The 21,168-nt window shown below is 41.6% G+C and overlaps 1 protein-coding gene across 1 annotated transcript in view; it reads left to right on the forward strand.

The window, feature by feature from the left end:
- The first annotated feature begins 453 nt into the window (after nt 1–453).
- Nucleotides 454–21,168, forward strand: part of PROM2 (prominin 2) — a 66,966-nt gene continuing 46,251 nt past the window's right edge. Inside the window, exons 1-5 of the mRNA XM_018558901.1 lie at nt 454–782; nt 4,629–4,678; nt 8,579–8,769; nt 17,215–17,335; nt 19,445–19,508. Coding sequence (XP_018414403.1) covers nt 512–782; nt 4,629–4,678; nt 8,579–8,769; nt 17,215–17,335; nt 19,445–19,508 — 697 coding nt within the window. The 5' untranslated portion in view covers nt 454–511. The remainder of the gene's footprint in view (nt 783–4,628; nt 4,679–8,578; nt 8,770–17,214; nt 17,336–19,444; nt 19,509–21,168) is intronic.

The raw sequence follows: 21,168 nt of genomic DNA on the forward strand, positions 1-21,168 counted from the left end.
AAAGGACGGACACTGCTTTGCTTCAATGTTGTCTTATGATATTCCTTGGGTATTCCTTTTGGTTATCATGTCTGCTTGTCCTAAATGTGTTTATAATTATCTGAAACAGCCTGTTTCCCAACTCCTGTTGATATTTTCTGCACAGGAATGGTGGTTCACCTGAGCAAGATGTCACTGGTATGATCTATCAGTGGGAGTGCAGCTGATGTGATGACCTTGATGTATTCGCCTGCTAATTACTAATGAGACTCTCCTGTTTTATCCTAGTTGTTTGTGACTCAGTGCTAGAGGATGTGCTGGGGATGCTCTAGCAGAATGCTGGACCTGCCCCAACACAAACAAGTACATCAGGTTCATCAAACGACATGCCCTACACTCTCACAGTAGCTGTAGGAGTGTTACTGCTCTCAGCTATTGACTTCCTTACACCAAGTATAGATGTGACTGTAGTGATCCAGGGATTCTGGAATAGGAGTATAATGGGACCTCTGACATCTGACTGGTGACAAAGATGCCATACCTGGGTTGTGAAAAGATGGGCTTGTTGGATTTAAGGATAGGTGTCTGGCACCTCGTCATTTATTGCGTCCTTCTTCATAATATGGGACTGGTGGCAGCGCAGACATGCCAGCTAGTTTCAGGATCAGAAGAACTAATATTTGATGAAGTTGGAAGTAAACAGAATATATCTTTTGTGAGAAGACATTCTGATGCTCTGGCTCCCCTTTATAACATGCAGCGGTTGTTTCTGAATGCCGTCCAGCAAAACCCCTTCCCAAAAGGTAGGAGAAATTGACAACAAATACTTAATAGGAGAGCAAAAAAGGTTTGATTTACAGTGCAGTTCAATACCAGAAGTATCATATATAGCAACGTTTTAGAATAGGGATATAAGCTGTGCAGCTACAGGTGTATTATAAATTCATGATAGATGGCAGCACTGGATTGTAGAAATCAGGCAATGGGCACATTGTGGTCTACCTATGAGTGATACAATAATGATTAGGATGCTTAATCCTGGTATGTATGCATAATGAAATAGGAGACACTGAACAGGTGATGGCAGCATGCATACAGTCTCTAATCAGTGGTGATAGATGTTTATACATCAAAGAGAAATCCATACAGTGTAATTTACTATGGTGTCTCATTTGAAAGTAGACCATGTGTGCAGTATGATATGTCTAGCCTTCAAGAGTAATGACTGCAATGCAAGGTAGTGTCTCACTCTGATGAGACATGATATTTCTCATGGGATTTTCTACCTGGTGTTTTATTTAAGATACGAACCTTCCTATGTATAATAACTAAAGATCCAGAGCTGATATTAACCTCTTGCCGTCCTCCCGTAGTAAAAAAACGGACGGACGGCACTGCAATTTTTTTCTGCTCGCGCGCGCCCCCTAGCGGGCAATTCCAGGCTGTTATCCATTTAGAAGCCCACCTGCTACAGCCCCATGCATCTGTACTGCTACACAGAGGACATCCAAACAATTATAAGATTTAAACTGTTAATTACTATTTTGGTGTCATCTTTAAAAGCAATTTGAAATAATACAGAGAAGTGCTATTATGACAATATACATATCAAACACGGTGGGCTGTGCACTGTTTACAGGGGTGTTTTTTAAGGGAAAGATTATGTTTTTGCCTCAGTGGGCCAACTGTAAACACAGTATGGTGCAAGAAAAATAAATCAAACCAGAAATTCTAAAAAGATACTATTCAGGCCTCGTTCACACCAGACACCGCGTTCCGGACGGATTCTGGCCGGAACGCACTTCCTCGCATTTTGGCTGGCTCACTATGTTGTGGGGCAGGAGGGGGCGGGACTGTCCATTAAAGTGAATGACAGCGTAGCCATGCCCTTCGGCCGCACGGGAACGCAAGGCATCAATGCCTGCGGTCCGGTCCAAACAAAATGCTGCAAGCACTATTTTGTTACTGGTTATAGGCTACGGTGCCATTCACTTCAATGGACCGCCACGCCCCCTCCTGCCCCATAACATAGTGAGCCGGCCGCAATGCGATGCCAGCTAACACTAACCTACCCTGTAACCCTATCACTAACCCTCACAGTAACCCACTCTGAACCCTCACTGTAATTTCAAAACTCCCCCTACCACTAAACTACCCTGTAACCCTATCATTAACCCTCACAGTAACCTTCTCTGAACCCTAACACTAAAAGTTTGGAGAAGGCAGGAAAAGTGAACGATTGAGGCCAAAATAGCTGATTTGGAAAAATTATCCAATTTCAGCTCACTTTTGAGCTCAGCTATGTTGTCCTAGATTGTTCACTTTTCTGCCTTCTCCAAACTCCAAACTCTTCACCCTTTTGTGAATAACACAGTAAGCCTCCCTCTGGTCCTGGCATTAAACTTGACATAAATTTTCCCTGTAATTCTAACATGAACCCTCCCTTCAAACCCAACCCTAACCTTCACACTAACCCTCCCCGTAAACCCTAACAATAACCCTCTCTGTAGTCCTAACACTAACCTTTACCTTCACCATAACTCTAACACCAACTCTTCCTGTAACCCTAACACTAACCTTTGCCCACCTCTCCTGCACCAGAATCTTTTGCACGAAAACAAACCTTTTCTAATAGTCCAGCAATCTAGGCACTGAGAACTACTGTTTGTGTATAAGATGCAGCTACAATACACATGGAACAGAGGAACTTTCTATAATTAGAGTAAGGAAAACCCCTTCCCAAAAGGTAGGAGAAATTGACAACAAATACTTAATAGGAGAGCAAAAAAGGTTTGATTTACAGTGCAGTTCAATACCAGAAGTATCATATATAGCAACGTTTTAGAATAGGGATATAAGCTGTGCAGCTACAGGTGTATTATAAATTCATGATAGATGGCAGCACTGGATTGTAGAAATCAGGCAATGGGCACATTGTGGTCTACCTATGAGTGATACAATAATGATTAGGATGCTTAATCCTGGTATGTATGCATAATGAAATAGGAGACACTGAACAGGTGATGGAACAGAGGAACTTTCTATAATTAGAGTAAGGAACTGTAAAAATATCACCTTACTTTCTTGCACTATAATTCCCAACCAGACCCTTATTCCGAGCATAGACCTGGCAATTTTCAGTACCAAAAGCGGTAACCCCGAGCCACACTCGGGATAGCACAAAAGTGTCACTTAACCTTGTCTCTGCGAGCCCGCGGTGTCCTCTGCTGTGTGCGCCCGGCCGATGCCGGCATTCGGCTTTCAGTTTCGTTTTCGCCCGTCACAACAGGGGGCGGAGCCGGCAGGAAATTCAAAAGTGAAAACATGACATTTACACAGAATACACACAATACAATGTAATCTGCTATAATTACATTTATGTATCAAACTATTTCACTTCATTTTGTCCCCAGAGCTTTGTCCAGTGCCCTGCCTGCACTTTGCCTGCACTTTTCCTTTCTGCCTGGAAACTTATGAACGTCCCTTTATGTCTAAAGCGGTTTTAGACCAGGTAGAAAACAGCAATAGTAAATTAGAATTACTTGCAGAATTGAGTGATAGCGATTAGTTGGGAAATTCGTCATCAGACACTGAAAGTGACGAGTCATGTTTCAAACTTTATAATACCTGGGATGTCTACTGCACTCTTGTTTGGACAGATTTAGGTGAGTTATTCCTACGATTTACAATATAAAACAACAAACTGCCATGAAAAACAATGTACCGCTTTGGAATGCTAAAATCCTCCATAATCAGGGAGGTTAATCAAAATAAAACACCACACAAAGTTTTGACAATTCCTTTATTAAAAAATAAATTCCCAAAAATTGATCCAACTATGTAATCCAGGGTCAATCACGACGCCCAGCGTTGTCCGTGGCGATGATGACTCATCCAAATGAACAAAAACCAACACCCACCGACCCATCCGCATGCAATGATCTCCCGCCGCAAAATACAATTCTGACAGATGCCGGCAAAATATAAACAATTGGGCGGAGCTAACGGTGACATCGCCGCTAGCTACGCCGAACTGTTTACATTTGTCGAGCACCTGTTACTGTCTTCCTGCAGGTCCCAGAAAAATCAAAACAAGTGGGCGAAGCCAGCTGTGATGTCACGGCTGGCTCCGCCCAGTTGTTGTCATTCAGTGGCAGCACAGTCTCCTCGAGCACACTGGGCTGTCATTAAATGACAACTGGGTGGAGCCAGCTGGCTTCGCCCTTGTTTACATTTGGGAGGAGAGTCTTCAGCAGACCGTTCTCTTTGCTTCAGCTGTGACTTCGGCTGATCTGCTCGGCTGCCTTTCGGCTGCTGTACTGGCTATTGTGAATAGTACTTGAATGCATTTTTAAGATTTACATTTTTTTATTTAAAAAAGTGCTAGTTTTATGATATATTATGTGGTATAAGTAAAATTTGGACATATCACAAAGGTTTTTGCACCACCCATCATAAAGGAATTAAGGGGTATTCTGTGATTAGCAGGCAAGCAACTTATAAAAATATATAACTGGATCCTTGAGGTTTAGAAAGTTCAATTTTTAGGCCACGATCAGGAAACACAACTTTTTCCGTTAATACTTAAATATCAATATGACGCTTTTGTTTTTGTTTTCTAGTCACCTTTGTTCTATTTTATCTTCTAGAGTTGCTGCGTGTTCTTTTCACAAATTCCTCTTTCTTGGAAACTGCTGAAGTGAGTAAAATGCTGTGCTATATGCGGTTCTAGCATACATGTTGTCACATTTATACTGAGAAGTGCTACACACTGTATAGTATTTTACAGTATCTCTTTAGTCAATCTCAAGTACAAAAACTGCCAAGAAAATGGTTGTGCAGGGAAAATTCTGAAGTTCAGTGCTCAATGCCTGAAGGCCAGAATAGTCCATTGTGCCCAGAACACACGGACTCATTTTAGGATATGCAGACTAGTCCTTAAAGCCCAACTTTCCATTTACATGAGCTAAATATTTTCCAGATGCATCAAAATAAAAGTTGTGCAAAGTCATACAGTTTATTTTCTTTAGAAAGCAGCCACGGCCTAAGTAGATAAGTCTTTGCCCTGCCAGCATGCTGTAGATTAGGATCTTTGTAGGCTGACTAGATCAAATGGCTGAATGGTGGGGCCAAGCCCCCTTTAGTGCTCAGGATATGTCGCACCACATTGGTGGCCCTAGAATCGGCCCCATAGTAAACCGCCAAAGCCTCACTGATTGAACTTGCTCATTTCACTTCACTCACACAGGTAGAAACCCCAGGAGTGTCGCCACTCTCCTCCAACGCAACCAATGTAGCCAATTGGTCGCCCTGTGCACTTATATGGACTTAGGGTTAGGGTTAGAATGAACAACAATGTGAATGGAGCAATCGCTGCGACAGAATTCCACCTAGCGTTACTCTACAACACTTGAGGCAGGCTGTAGGGAAAGGCAGACACCTGACCAACTCCCCCAATCTGTAACACCCTGCTAGACCCTTGCTCTCTGTATGGAAGCAGAGATCTTTTTTCAAATGCCCCTACTGAGTCAAAGCTAGAGCTTTTCAATATGCACAGTGCATGAGGTTTACTGATTGCAGAGCTATAGGTCTGGCTCTGAAGGTAATGTGTCAGCTTGCTGCAGAGAGACCACTGCTTCTACATAGAGAGTAAAAGTCCTTCTCTACAGCATGCTGGCAGGGGACAGGCCTTTCTAACCAGGGAGTGGATGATTTCTAAAGAAAAAACTGTAAGACCTTGCACACATATTGCTTTTATGTACCTATAATGTATTTAGCTCAATAAACTAAAAGTTCAACTGAGCTTTAAAGAACCAGTAACCCTGTACAGCTTGGTCTCTGAAAACCCAATTTATTCCTATAACTTGCAACTTGTTTATTGATGGTTACTGGTTTGGGGAAGGGATATGCAGATTTCCGTAGGGCTACTTCTCCCCCTGTCCATGAGCAGGGGAGTTTGTACGCATCACCTTCTGCCACCCAACTTTGTGTATGTGCTGTGATGTTAGTGTGCTGTGATGTCAAGTGGCACATTTTATGTAGAGGTGCCATGTGCCAGCCAGCCAGAAAGCTGCTGCATGTTAAAGCTCTGGTGCCATAGGCAAATTGCAGGTGCATGTATGGGGCAACTAGGCACAACTCCTGGAAGTATTAAGGTGCCCATACACCTTACAACCATCGCACGACTTTCATCCTGTGATGGTTGTAAGGTAATTAAAAGCTTAAACGATCTGCCCATCTTGGACAGGCAGATCGTACTTGCGATCATCGAAAGCCTGCCCCCATGAGGGGCGGGTTTCCGATGACCGCAGTGAGGGGCGGGCTTCCGATCACTGCAAACGGGCCAGCCCGTTCGGCAGTTGTCGAACAAGCAGGCCACTAACCTGCTTCCGTTGAACAAGCCAGCTTGTTCGACGGAAGACGTGCGACCGTACAGTAGAAACGGTCACACGCCTTCCATACACTGTACGATTATCGTACGATCGCGGGATTTCCTGCGATTCTCGTACGATAATCGTACAGTGTATGGGCACCTTAAGGCTGGAAAGGCTGCCAGCTAATCAATGAAGACTATGTGCTTTTAAGTTCCTTGTTGTAAGGTCTGTTAGGAATAGGCATGGCCACCTTTGGGTAAAGTCAGGTAGTGTGTTTGGGGTCAGTCAGTAGATTGGAAAAGAATGAGGTCTATTCTGTGTCCTAGTGGGAAACTTAGGGAGGGGACTGAGGTAGGAAGATCATATAGGGAATGTCACTAGCACACCAAAAATTCTGTTAAGGATCACCAAGTGTTAATTTATTAAGAACCATGACAAGTTTAAAAAAGCAAATTTGGGGCCACGCAGGGTTCCTTCATCAGGCTTAGCATTGACGATGCTAAGCCTGATGGAAGGATCCTGCGCGGCTCTGAAAGCACTTGTTTAAACATGGCATGGTTCTTAATAAATGAACACTTGGTGATCCTTAAAGGGCTTGTTGGTTGCTGGTGACATTCCCTATACGATTTGTGCAACAAGCAGTGCCATCCGCAGTCACTACAAGCAGCCCTCCCCGGCAGCTGGGATATCCGTTAAGGAGTGCAACAAGACTTCCATACATTCTGAGCTAGGAAGATGTGACAGACCAACTATGTGGCTTCCCCACTACATGGAGGGAAACCCAGGTGTTCTTTCCTGAGTGGAGCAGTCTGACAAAGAGATATCCTCATTGGTGGGCTACGGACCTGGACTTGGCCAGCCATGAAAGATGGAATGATGATTGCCTATTTTGCTATTTGTGTGTTACTTCCCATTGAGTTAAAAGGATTTAAAGATAAAAGATGACAGATTCTCGTTATTCCTATGGAAGAAGAGTAAATCTATACCTTAGAAACAGAGACATAAGACCAGCTAGGTCAAGAAACGGGTGAAGGGAGTTAGTGATTAACAACGTGGCCTGAAGGCTGTTGAGAAGTGAGCCCCAGAGATGGGTTTAGGGTCTCAGGCACTCCATCTCTGTCAAACAATGCAGTATGCCCAGGCAGACTACAAGGCTTAGATGAGTTTGCGGCTAGGAGGCACTACAAAAATACGTTCTCTCTGAGCAACCATTTAAAAAAAGAAAAGTATTGTCTTTCTTGAAATTTACTATATGTACCTACAGCTGAAGATGGTAAGCAAGTGAATTAATGTTCATAACAATGTGATGTTTACTGATGCATGTTGATTTCATCTGTGCAGTAACTCAAGAAGGGTTTAAGAAAGGTTTGCTGCCAAGTGAAGTTGCACTGTGTCAATATAGCTGTTGATCTATAAGCAAGTGCCCTTGGCGTTGTGCAACCCAATTAGGGCCACCACTCCAGGTTACATACCATTCAACATAAACTATAGTTCTCAAAGTGTCCCAGTCACTAATCTGATGCAAAATCTGTGTCAACCATTCATAAAGTACCAGTGAACACCAGTAGTAAAATGAATGTCAGCAGTCGCGTTAGGCTCAGTGTAAAACATAAAATCACACATCTGTTGCTCAGTGATGATTGAAAAATCACTAAATACTTATTGAACTCTGACTTCCTGATTAGATTAGGTGCTGCTTCTAAAATGGACACAGCCAATCAGAGTTTACTGTAAAGGTGGCCATACACCTTACGATTATCGTACGACACTTTTCGTCCGATGATCGAACGTCGTACGATTTTCGTGCGGCGGCCCCATCCTGCCCTGATTATCGCAAGGTTCAATTAGCCATAATTAAAGAAAAGCACCTGGACGAATTGCGGCAATCGACCGCATGTATTTTCGTTTGCGCATGAGCAGTTTAGATCGTACGATTTTTGACGTACGGAAACGCCACTAACCTTGCGAAAATCGTACGATCGACCAAAGTTTTCAAACCTGCTTGAAAGTCAAAAGTCGATTGTGCAGTATTTGTGGTTGTACACTGCCCATTAACCTTGTGATTATCGGACGAAAACACGATCGCATACGATTAACATATGATAATTGTACGGTGTATGGGCACCTTAAGAATGGAAACTCCTGGTATATAATAATCACAATTGAAGAAAACTAGAATTGCTCTGCTATCATATTTTATTGTGCCATTTCTATTTTCATTATAGGTAGTAAAATATGAAGCTGGATATGTGGCCTGTGCCATCATTGCAATTCTTTTTATCATCTTCGCTCTGGTATTTGGGATCATTTTCTGTACATTCCGCTATCGTGGAAGAAAAATCCTGCCATGTGAAGGAGCTCTCTGTGCACCAACCCCAATCTTCCTGGTCTTACTCTTTACACTCTGCTTCTTGTTGTAAGTTTTAATCGATTTTTATATTAATATTATGAATTACTGTAATACTCAGTGTTGGCATAAAAGCAATGTTAGACTTGCTGCCATGGATACAGATTATTAGAAGAGATGAAATACCTCTAGAGGAGAAAATACTGCTACATGCTTCCTTCAGTGCTGCTCACAAGTCTGGAGGCCTATGCAATAGGTCATGTGATCTCTCGTGAAGGAGAGAATTAGGGGAGCCTAAAGCACCATTTTCTCAATTGAAACTAACGGGGTTATTTACCAAGCTGCCGATGGTAGCCGAGTGAATAACTGAGCCGTAGTGAAGTGAGCCGAACAACGTTCGGCTATTCACTCCGTCTCAATACGGCTGATTTCAGCTGTACATCGGCTGAAATCAGCCGTACATCAACTGAAATCAGCCGCACATTGGCTGCCTTCAGCTGCACTTTGGTCAGCCGAACATGCTCTGCATGTCGGCTGAGCCAAAGTGCAGAAGGACTCGCTGCCATGCACCCCATTCACATAGGGGCTAAACAGCAGTGAGTGAATTGCCGAATGCCACCAAAAGGCATTCAGCTCAGCTATTCTGCTCAGTACCTCCGTGGTACCGAGCAGAATAGCAAATAGTGAAAAAAGATGAAAAAAGAAAAAAAAGATGAAATCATGTTTTTACAAATGTAAATAAATAATACATTTAAAAAAAAGCAATAAAGATTTTTTTTAAAGGGGGGGGAATGGGCAGAGTTAGCAGTCATCTAGCTCCGCCCAACTGTTTCCTATTGGCCGGCACCTGCTAGAGTCTTCTAGCAGCTCCCGGCCAATGAATAACAACTGGGTGTTATTCATTGGCCGGGTGTTATTCAGTTTTTATTGTTTAATGACAGATCAGCGTCCACAGGTCATTTGGGGACGCTGCTCTCTCATTACGACTGGGCGGAGATCACAACTGATCACAACTGAGCTGTCTTTTGCGAGGCGTACGGCCTTCGGCCAGCCGTTCACCCCGCTTTGCCTGTCACTTCGGCTCAGTCGAGCAGAAACATATGCCTTCGGCTCGGCTGAGGCGCGCAGACGCCTTCGGGAGCTGTACAGGCTATAGTGAATAGTAAACTGTTAGCAAAGATGTCAAAATTGCATGCGTTTGTGAAATGGTAAAAAGCTACGGTACCCCCAAATTGTCTGTAGGCGATGGTTTAAAAGCATTTACAGATCATCAATTTAGAGTTAACCACTAATCTTGATCTTAGAATTATTGCTTTCACTCCAGCATATGGGGCGTTACCTAACATGTGTGACGTAATTGCCGGGTTCATACGTAGGTGCACCCGACACGTTTGTTGCATGTGCAAAGCAAAGCATACTTTTGGGGTGTTTTTCATATTTATTTTATTTCACCTAATTTTTTTAAGCTTTTTTTTTTTACAACTTTATTGCTATCACATAGAGGGCTCACAAACTCACAAAGTCTGTTAGACCCCTAATGTCACTGTTGCAACACATTGAAGCTGATCAACCACAGATCATGCTTGCCTGAAATTGCCTTCCTGTTGCATCCCCAGTCTACAATTTATTTAGCTATAAATACACTTTAATGTTTGTAAATATTTTACATTTAAAAGTGAATAGCGTGCTTGCCTGAACTTTAGCTGATCTAGGCAACAATACCTTTAGTCAACTGAAACACCATTTTCGATAAGTAGGGCACAGTAATTAAAATACAACAGGCATTATACTTTAGTGCATTGACTCTTACTGTATACAGGTGAAACTCGAATAATTCGAATATTGTGCAAAAGTAATTGCAGTAAGTTCTGCAAAAGGGGCCCAAACCAAGTACTGAGTACATATGCATGCTTGTAATTTTCAGAGGTCCGATATTGTTCTATGTACAATCCTTGTTTTATTGATTGCATGTAATAATCTACTTTTGTGAGGTTGTGGATTTGGGGTTCTTGGGGTTTTCATGACCTGTAAGCCATATTCATCACAATTATGACAAATCACGGCTTGAATTATCTTGCTTTGCATGTAATGAGTCTATCTCATACATTAGTTTCACCTTTTAAGTTGCATTAGTGAAATAAATAAACTTTGCACGATATTCTAATTATTCGAGTTTCACCTGTATGTGCAATTACATGCCTAGAGAGAGCTTCTCAACGAGTGATATATATATTGTGTTGATGGATTATTTCTGCTTCATCAGCAGAGGTCAAAAAACATAGCCCAAAGTCTTTGAGCTCATCTGATCCCTGTCACAGCAGTTGGCAATCATGTGCTGTGATAATCTGCTCTCAATACACTAGACTCAGTGTCTCCATGTATGGGTACATGTATCTCTGTACAGCTTCTCCAGTGTCCACAGCAGCAAAGACAATTTGTGAGATAGAAGGCAAGGTGATGGTGTCCTCTCATGCTGCCACTGGAGGCTGGCCCCTAGAGACGGGATCCTCACCTTGCTTCATGAACGGAAAAAAAGCTGCATGTTAATAAAAATTCATTCTTGCAGTTATTGTACCAGCGATGGCATTCTCTTCTCTCCAACATCTACCTGCTAAATCAACATTCCTGTTCAGAGCATCGTTAACCAGCAGAGGGGAAGACAATTCACTTCTAGTTACTCCCACATTAAAGATCTGACAAAGTGAGTGTGGCATGAGCGGCTGTCATTCTCCTGTCACTTGACCCAATTTCAGAACCGCAGTCATTTCAATTTACCTCTAAAGAGCCTCAAAGCTTTTTGCAGAGCTTAATGCACCTGAAACACTCAGGAACAGGCAGCATCTTAGCAGATGAACAGAACGTAAAACTACTTAAGTGCGGCTTTGTCGGGTGGCATTCCAAGGGTTAAACGGTACCATGACTTTGCTAGAAGATGCCGTCTCCACTTAGACACACAGACACATGTAGATGCTGGGAGAAAATTGTCGAAAGACCTCTTAGACAGCATGGATTACTCAATGTGAATGGCCCCAGATTGAGCCCCTTGTACTAGTTTATGATCCTTTGATGAAGGAAGAGGAGGAACTTCATTTCATTTCTGCATTTATGCTTTTATTCAGACTCCTAGTGCACCTCCTATCATTAAAAGTCCTAGACATTCTTAGCTTTTAAGTGACACTTTAAAGAGTTAAATATTACAAATATATTCAAATACCTTCACTAGTAACAAAAATGTGTCTTATTTGTCTATCACTCGGCTGTAGATCCTCAAATCATCTCTGAATTGGTGCTGACACTGTCTTTCCTTCTGGAGATTGACTACTTTTGTTCCCCATGGTCCCTGTGTGTGTTATAAAGTATTTACTGCTCCAAGCTCGCTCCTTTGATAGACTACAATCTCAGTACAAATTAGTAAACAAAATGTGACGTAGTCTATCATAGGAGTGAGCTTGGAGCGGTGACTACTTTACAACACACAGAGGGACCATGGGGAAGAAAAGAAGCCACCCTCCAGAAGGAAGGACAGTGTCGGCACCAATTCAGTGATGATTGGAGGATCTACAGCCGAGTGATACACAAATAAGATACATTTTTGTTAATAGTTACGGTACTTGAATGTATTTATAAGATTTAACTGTTAACTTATTTAATGTAATATAAGATTTAACTCCTGAGTTTAGTGTCACTTTAATATAGCTTTGTCCTAACCTTTATCCCACCGTCAATTTAATGTAAGGGACTGCCCTTTGCCTTGTTGACAAAAAGTCTAATGCATTGCATGACTCAGAACACATTAGCATTCAAACAAGCATACTTGGGTGTTGTTAGATATATAAACAAGTGAAATGAAAGTGCTGTTTGCAAGCGCTTAGAATCTAAGAGGGTACAGAGATGAAATTCTGATGTATGTATGAAAGGGGATTAAAGTCCAAATGCAGCCATAAAGTATTTGGATAGAGTATAGGAAAGGTTCAAACCGCTGTTAACATTTTACAGCCGTGCCCCCATTGGGGAAATGTTCATTTCCAGTGTTGCAAAAATGTCTATAGATCAAGATTTCCTCGTATCTTAGAAAAAAGAGAGTACTTAGGTTCACATTAGGGATGCACCGATACCAAGTACCGTACTTGCTACAAGTACAAGTACAGATACTTTTCGAGCTCCAAGACTAGACTAGACAAAAATTCAAAAAGTTAGGCGGCTGCTGTCATTTGTAAGGAGCACACGGAGCTCCTGGGATTTGTACATCTCTGTTTTAATGTATAATTTTTTTAAATAAACATATATAAAGGGATGCACCAATACCATTTTTGCAAGTACAAGTACTGATACTTACCCGAGTACTCACAGATACAAGTACTGATACATTTTTGTTTATTGTCATGTGACATTTTTTTCTAAAACAATATTGACTAATGATTTTAGGACAGTGGTGGAGCGCCAGAACCAGGTCCCAGCTCCAACCGCTGCAGCCCTGGTAGTTCTCATGAAAATGCCAAGTATCGGCAGTGTTATCTAAACTGGTATCAGTGCATCCCTAGTTCACATCCTTTCATATTCAGCAGCACAGTCTTGAAATTAAAAATACAGACTGTGCTTCAGATGGATTGAGACCAAATGATGGTGTGATTACATCCCCTCAGGAAACTGTTTTCATTTAACCACATTAAACTGTATCTAAAGCCATTTTTTTTATTTTTGGATAGAGTGTAGTACTCTGCTGACTTCCAAATACATGTGAGGAAACCCAGAGGCAGGATCAGGCCCTAGAACTCCATCTGGGGTCAGCTCCACTCGCAAAGAGGCAGGGCAGCTTCAGGCCCAAATACAGGCCTCCTCCCTAGCACCAGGCTTAGCTAGATTATGGTCACAACACATCCTACCCCAGGCAGGAGCCCAGAGAGTAAAATAACTCACAAGGTCAGCCCTAAATACTTATGTCTTTTCCCAGCATGCAACACTAGTAGTTGGCCAGTGGGATATAATTGTTCATAACTCAACATCATTGTATCTTCTTGCTCTATTGAGACCAAATGAATACAGAATTATCAATTTGGCTTAGACTGTGTACAACCCAACCAAGCTAACTTTAAGTACTCACCCCACTTAGGGCAAGGTGACCACACTAGGAAGGGTTATAACCTTTAAAAAAATATGTATATAGCTTGAGGTGAATGGCTTGTAATAGTCTCTGCAGCAAAATGCACGGGTGCTGGTCCTGTTCATTGCACTCCAGCAAATCAGTCAGAAAAGAAAATGAGAAGAAGTTCCTTGCTGCACTCTGTACCGGGATTCCCATGCTGATACGCAGGTAGGTGCTTGAAGTGACTGCGGATGGCGTCGACAACATGTAGATTTTTGCAGAATGTCACCAGCACACCAATTTCTTTACAGCAGATAAGTGGTAATTTATTGACGTGTACGGTCTCTCATTTACAAGCGTTTTCGGGGCCGCAGAGGGTCCCCTTCCTCAGGCTCAGAAATGACGGGTCAAAAAATGACCACTTATCTGCTGTAAAGAAATTGTTGTGCTGGTATTCTACAGTTGACCACTCCTGATCTATTCTGTCATTTTAATAAAATGCCTATAAATTGCTTAATTATTCCTGAATGATCAGGATCATTGATCAACCAGCAGCTGCCATGCCCCTGTCTTGCTCCTTAGCAGGGTAATTTGTCTTCATAGTTCTTAATAGTGCTGCTATTTTCCAAAACTAATGAATAACCACACAGCGACAAATAATGTAGACATGCTTTCTACCTTTGATACATATGGATAGCAGCTGTTTATGATAAACAAGCCATATCCTCCATTGGCATGCCCTGTAAATTGAAATAGAACCCCTGATTGAGTTTCACTTGCGCCCATTATCTTGTGAAGTTAATATGTATGATGTACAAAAAGAGAAGCACAATAGTTATATTTGATGAAGCATTTTTGTGTGTTGTCATACCATGTGGTGTTTCGATTGCACATGTCTTGCGTTCGGATAAACCTTAATTACTGTAGCTGACACATCCTGTTCATCAAAAGTGACACAAGATATAAATATAGAGACCTCAATATGTTTATGTTGCATACCATTAAGGATACAAGCTGCTGCATCTCCCATACAATTAGATATAGCAGAAGTATAAAAGTAGCTAGCCCAGATAGCAAACTGGGTAACACTTTAATTTGCAGAATCTGGGTCCTGAGGTCATTTCCCACTAGGAATGCTACCTGCAAGGGGTTGCATGTTCTCACTATGTTTTGGGTTCCTAGAGGTGGTCCGCTTTTCTGTTGCAAACCGTAAAAAATATGTATGAACCACCAGAGAAGACACAACACCACACCCCTATAACTTACATATCCAGCAACAAAGTACACAATTGTGGGGCTTTTCAGGGGTGTTCTGGTGCCAAAACATACTTGTAGGTTAATTGGTTCTGACCACATTGATACTACGGTAGCAGTGGCTAATATTTCATGAATGTTGTCTGCAGAGCAATAATATAAAGGGTAACACTGATTGGGAGTAAGTATAGCTACAGATGATGACAAAAAGATTTGTCTTGACCTTCGCTTGAAACATCAGAAATAGACATGTGATGGAAAGGTAAATGCAGCAGTTGCATCCTTTGCACCCCCATAGTTACAATCTAAGCAGGACTGCCTAACGTCCAGAGATATATGGACAGTGTGTGAAAATGCAGGCTGATTATGGGCCCCTTCATACTGTTGCAGTGCATTGCATTGTGCATATGCATTGAGGTGATGCAGTGACATTCATACTTAATAGCACCTCAACACACCTGCACTGCAGCACACCACCACACATGCGGTGCGCGCCATTGCAGAAAATAGTACGTCTGATTTTTTGTGTGCAGTCTGGTGCATTACCAGACCACTAAAATAAATGTACTGCCTCAAAGTAGCACACGATAACTTGTGGCATTAAGGCGCATGTGTTAATTCAGGGCACCAGACTTCAACAGTCTAAATGAGCCCTTAAAATAATATTAAACTCTAAAGTTTTTTAATAAATATTGCAGGTCGAACATTCCCCCATACACTTCCTAGTTAACAAATGTGCCCAAGTACTTAATGTTTTTTAAATTTACCGCTGACCACCAGAGAGCCGCACTGGCTCCCTGAGAGCCCGCACTGGCCACCCGAGAGCCTCAACAGCCTCCTGAGAGCCTGCACGCCCCACCCCCAAAAAAAAAACCCTGCACAGCTCTCCTGAGACCCCGGAGAAATCAGGCCACGAACCCAGAGCATGTAGTATGTAGTACAGAATATGTAGCTTCCTATTATTCTGCATTGCTGTATAAAGTAGTTCTGGGATTTGTAGTCCCCTATAGTTGGTGGTATTCTGCATTTTTATGTAATATATTACTGGGATGTGTAGTACCCTATAGCTGGCGGTATTCTGCATTGCTGTATAATGTATTGCTGCGATTTGTTGTCCCTTGGAGTCAGTGGCAGATCATCCAAGGTCGTAGCTGCAACCAGGCCCTGGCGCTCTAACACTGACTCCAAGCTGTAGAGAGAATACAAATCATAACCCGGACAGGAGGAAGAGGTCCCCGGTGACCGTCGCCATTTTCATAAAAAGTCCCACCAAAATCCTAAGCACCAGGCCCGTGATGTTCTTAATCCGGTCCTTGCCATACAGGAAGTAAAGGAATCTCTCCAATAAATCCTTCAACGGCAGTAAAACCTGACAGAGGTCCTAATCCTTCCCCACTTTATCCAAAATGTTTTTGGCTATAGATATACTTTAATTCTTTCTGAATGTCTTGTAATCCAACCATTCCTGCTTGTGACCTAAATTCTTACAGCTGCTTTTGAAGTGAACTTGCAAGGACAGAAATATGGTTGCATTGCTGATTTGGATTTTCATGGTGCAAGTTTGGGAGTTGACAGCTTAATCTTCCCTTTACTGCCTAGCAAGTTATTGACCTGGAATAAACATGTAATTAGTGAACGCTAAAAGGTCTGAATTCTGGCTCTGCATCCTAGTTCCAAATCAACCACTCACTAGGTAGAGAAACCAGAATGAGAATTACTGCCCTGCAGCCTTCACCTTAAGGGTAATAGTGTTTTTTGGTCAAATAATTTCATGAGTTTATAAACTAATATTTTTATTTGCATAAACCCTTTTAAAGATAAACATTAAATGCCGGCTATTTCAATGCTATGGTCTGTTCAGTGTATTTTAAACTGTCTAATAAGTAAGGGCAGTACTAGCTCTGTCCTAGTTGAGTGCTGTAAATGCAAGATCTAGGTGGAACTTTCTCTGTTCCTGACTCCTTTAGCTATGTGTGTGTAAATATTGAGACCTTGCTATTAGGTCTTTAGTTTCAGCTTTGAAGTAAACCAAAAATTTCCTTCTCACAAGCTGCTGGTGGCAAAAGTGTGACCATAAAATATTTATATGCAATATATATAATATTTACCTGGATTTATCAGTAAGCCTTGTCAACTACCATGGTAATCATTTTCTATTAACTTTTCTTCATTGCTAGTGCTGGGGTGGTCTGCACTTTCTATATGAACCAGAAGGCACACGATGAAATTGGTTATGGAGTTCAGGACTTTTCAAAGACCCTGCAAGATTTCAGAGTCTCTGTGAGCAGCATCCCACAGGTGAGTAAAAGGGGGGGGGACATAAAGCATGACTACATGAACAAGTCTTAATGACATAACATGAATATTTGTTGAAGACAGTAAAAGGGACAGTTCTATAAGTGGCAGTGTATCTGACAGGTCTATTTACTAAAGGGTGAAGAGTTTGGAGAAGGCAGGAGAAGTGAACAATCTAGAACAGCTGAAGTAGAAAGTGAACTGAATTGGAGAAATTTTCCAAATCAGCTATTTTGGTCTAAAATGTTCACTTATCCTGCCTTCTCCAAACTCTTCACCCTTTACTGAATAGACCTGTGAGTTAGTGCACATATGCAGCCAAAGAGGGCTCTGAATGTTACTCTTTTAAACCAAAGGTAAAAACTTCAATTTTGCAGAAATCATAACATATTCTAAGTACAGGTTGGAGCCATCCATATATATTGTTAGGACTGATTGCTCATTGATCCTTGCTGTAAGCATGTCATCACAGAGATCAGAGAGGAGTCATGCCTTTTCTTTTACTGCAGCTGCCTCCTGCCCCTAACTTTATCCGTTTTTCTCTGATGAGGACAGAATGAGATGATTGTAAAGTACATTCATGATTGACATGCAGTTGTCAGATGGAAAGCCAGCCCCAGCTTCAATGTATAATTAATGCTGCAAGGAAACAAAGCCCTGGCATTAGAAAAGCACTTTAGCGTAGTTTGTGTGTGCAGCCGAGCTAGCCATGCATTTCATTCCCACCACAAAAAAAATAGCAGAAATTTTTATTTCATGGGGATAAGAGATACAGCACATTACATTGGCATCACAGGATAAGAAGTGGTGTAAGCGGGGACATTGATGTGCAGATTTCAAATCTGGCCTCATACGCTCCACTGGTGATTAAGGAAGACAGAGCAATTCTCCTGGGTGGACAGTAAGAAAATCAGAGTGAGGGAATAACTGGAATAGCACAGAAAGAATTATAGAGACAGGGAGGTCATTGCCACATTGAAGCATGACAGGGGTCACGACTAATGCGAAGCAAGCCCCTGGGTCACATTGATCCTGAGGCTTTACTGGAGGTCACAACATCATATTTTTGCTTGTCCTTTTATATCTTTGTTTTAATAAGACCCTTCAGCAAAGCCTAAGGATCATCGTGACTGCTTGGGGTATAAATGTCTTAAACTGCAGTACTGGCGGTACTGCAGTACAGCACGAGAGATGAAGCACTGAGTAAACCATCGAACAAGGAATAATGGTTTATTTTCGAGAATTTCGAGAAGTCCAACACACACACACATTGTGTGCTTAATTGTGTCTATGCCATGGTTGAGATATTCCTTATCACTAGCATCTACATCCTCATTACACAGTGTGCATGGCATGAAACCCCTGTGTTGCACCTCTTTTCCCTGTTCTTGCACTACCTTCTCTCACTGTTGTCACCACACTTTCTGCAGTAGCTTTCCTTAAGGCCCCCCTCCTTTGCACGCTGTTTTCAGATAGAAGCTCCCCATCAACACTAAATTCACTGAAAGCTTGTCCCTCACCATCCATACTCACCATCCACACTACATTCTCTGGGAACCTCGTCCCTGCCATCCACACTACATTCTCTGGCAACCCTGTCCCTACCATCCTCACTACATTCTCTGGCAGCTCTTTTCCTCACAACCCACACTATATTCTCTGGTAGCCCTTTATTCACCAATTACACTATATTCTCTGGCAGCCCTTTCCTCGCCAATTACACTATATTCTCTGGCAGCCCTTTATTCACCAATTACACTATATTCTCTGGTAGCCCTTTATTCACCAATTACACTATATTCTCTGGCAGCCCTTTCCTCGCCAATTACACTATATTCTCTGGCAGCCCTTTCCTCACCATCCACACTATATACTCTGGTAGCTCCCCCGCTCCTGTCTACACTATGTTCTCTGTCTGCTCTCCCCTCACTCTCCATTGCAGGTTTCACCCCAATGTCCACACCCAATCATGTCCACCTATCTACGTACAGATTCCTGCACTTTAAAATTGCAGCCCTCTTTCCCCCCAGGGAGTCTCTTAAAGTGTGTGCAGTTCCTTAAATGTGCTTTACATTTAATCATAATACATTTCTTCACAAATATTTCTTGCAGGCCATTACGAAGGTGGTTACTGAATTTGAAGTTCCTAAAAAAAGAGTTTATGCTGACTTAGAGAGTAAGTACAATGCTATTACAGTTAACTAGTTATCATAGAAGCTAATACGTGGTTTTGCTAAGGCACTACTGCTATGGAAACAGAAAATTATGTAAATATGTATTTTGTAATGTTTAAGATGTTCCATCATTTATTTAATTGGCTTCCTCAGTTCAAATGGGTGTTGGGAACTGGGGAATCCCATTAGATGGGTGGTAAAATGTCTTCAACATTGCAAAACAATTCCAGTTGAATGTGACTAACTACTCCTAACTTCTGTGTATCATGATCTGAATAAATGAGAACCTTCACAGACATATCAATATCTACTTACTTGGGAAACAGGAAATTATGTAAATATGTATTTTGTAATGTTTAAGATGTTCCATCATTTATTTAATTGGCTTCCTCCGTTCAAATGGATGTTGGGAACTGAGGAATCCCCTTAGATGGGTGGTAAAGTGTCTTCAACGTTACAAAACAATTCCAGTTGAATGTGACTAACTACTCCTAACTTCTGTGTATCATGATCTGGATAAATGAGAACCTTCACATACATATCAATATCTACTTACTTGGGCCATATCTTATTTTGCTTGTGACATGCTTAAGGTGATTTTAGCCATATTGGTGCACCAAACAGATGAGTACTGTCCGTAATACTTTTTCTTTTGCACTATTTGCATTCTTCTTGGTCCGGACAGCACTGATATACAAAGATTTAGCAAAATGTTAAGACTTTATGCAGATTTTGTATTAACATTTTGCTTAACCTTTGTGTATTAGTATTGCATGGAATTCATGAGAGAGGGGTAGACCCCCGAAAGCTTGTCTTAAAAATGTAACTGTTAGTGCAAATAAAAATTAGTATCATGGACAGAACTTTGCTGCGTTATTTTTTAGGCCGCAAAGTGTCAATTTGAGATTGTAATGGTCCCCCTAAATGATTTGGCCCAAAATAGAACATGATAGAGAACATATCATATTTTTTAATTTGCAGGGTGCAAGAATTGTTAAGAACCCCCAATTTGGGTGGAGCAGTTGTTTACACATGGAGAGAAAGGCGTTGAATTCACTCATATCTACACATCAACTGATGCTCATAAACTCTTTCATGTGCAGCTGGCAGAATCAGAGTAATGAGGTCCTGGCAACAGCAGAGACTTTTTACTATTACAGGTTTAGGACACGAGGGTCCGTGTATTGTATAAAGTGGGAAACTCCTTCATAAAAGAAGGTCAGACATATTAAGGTGGTATCACTGAATACAACCTGCTGACAATTGTTACCTATCACTTTTAAAGTAAGGAGGTTGATATATCACCTAATTTAACCAATTAGCACCAATTAGTACTTTTCCTGCTTTGAGAGAGGAATTAATCATTTGAAAATATCTACATTACGCTGCCCCCTTTTGTCTGTGTCTATCTCTTCCATTACATCACAGTGGCATTGCTCTTATTAAAGCAGAACAAGAAAAAAAAAACAATGCATCAAGGAAATTAGCTTTTCTGGTTTAGACCTACTCATCTAGGTCAGGAAGAGGGGTCACACACAGGAATACAAAACAGATGTTAAAGTGCAGTAAACCATACCAACCAACCAACAGATTTCACTGATCTGCCGTATAAACCATTCATTGTTAAGTAAAGCTTCTTAGAAGCTGAACTCCATGTAACTA

This window comes from Nanorana parkeri, unplaced genomic scaffold, assembly GCF_000935625.1.
Source record: "Nanorana parkeri isolate BGI_ZX_2015 unplaced genomic scaffold, ASM93562v1 scaffold367, whole genome shotgun sequence".
Taxonomy (NCBI): domain Eukaryota; kingdom Metazoa; phylum Chordata; class Amphibia; order Anura; family Dicroglossidae; genus Nanorana; species Nanorana parkeri.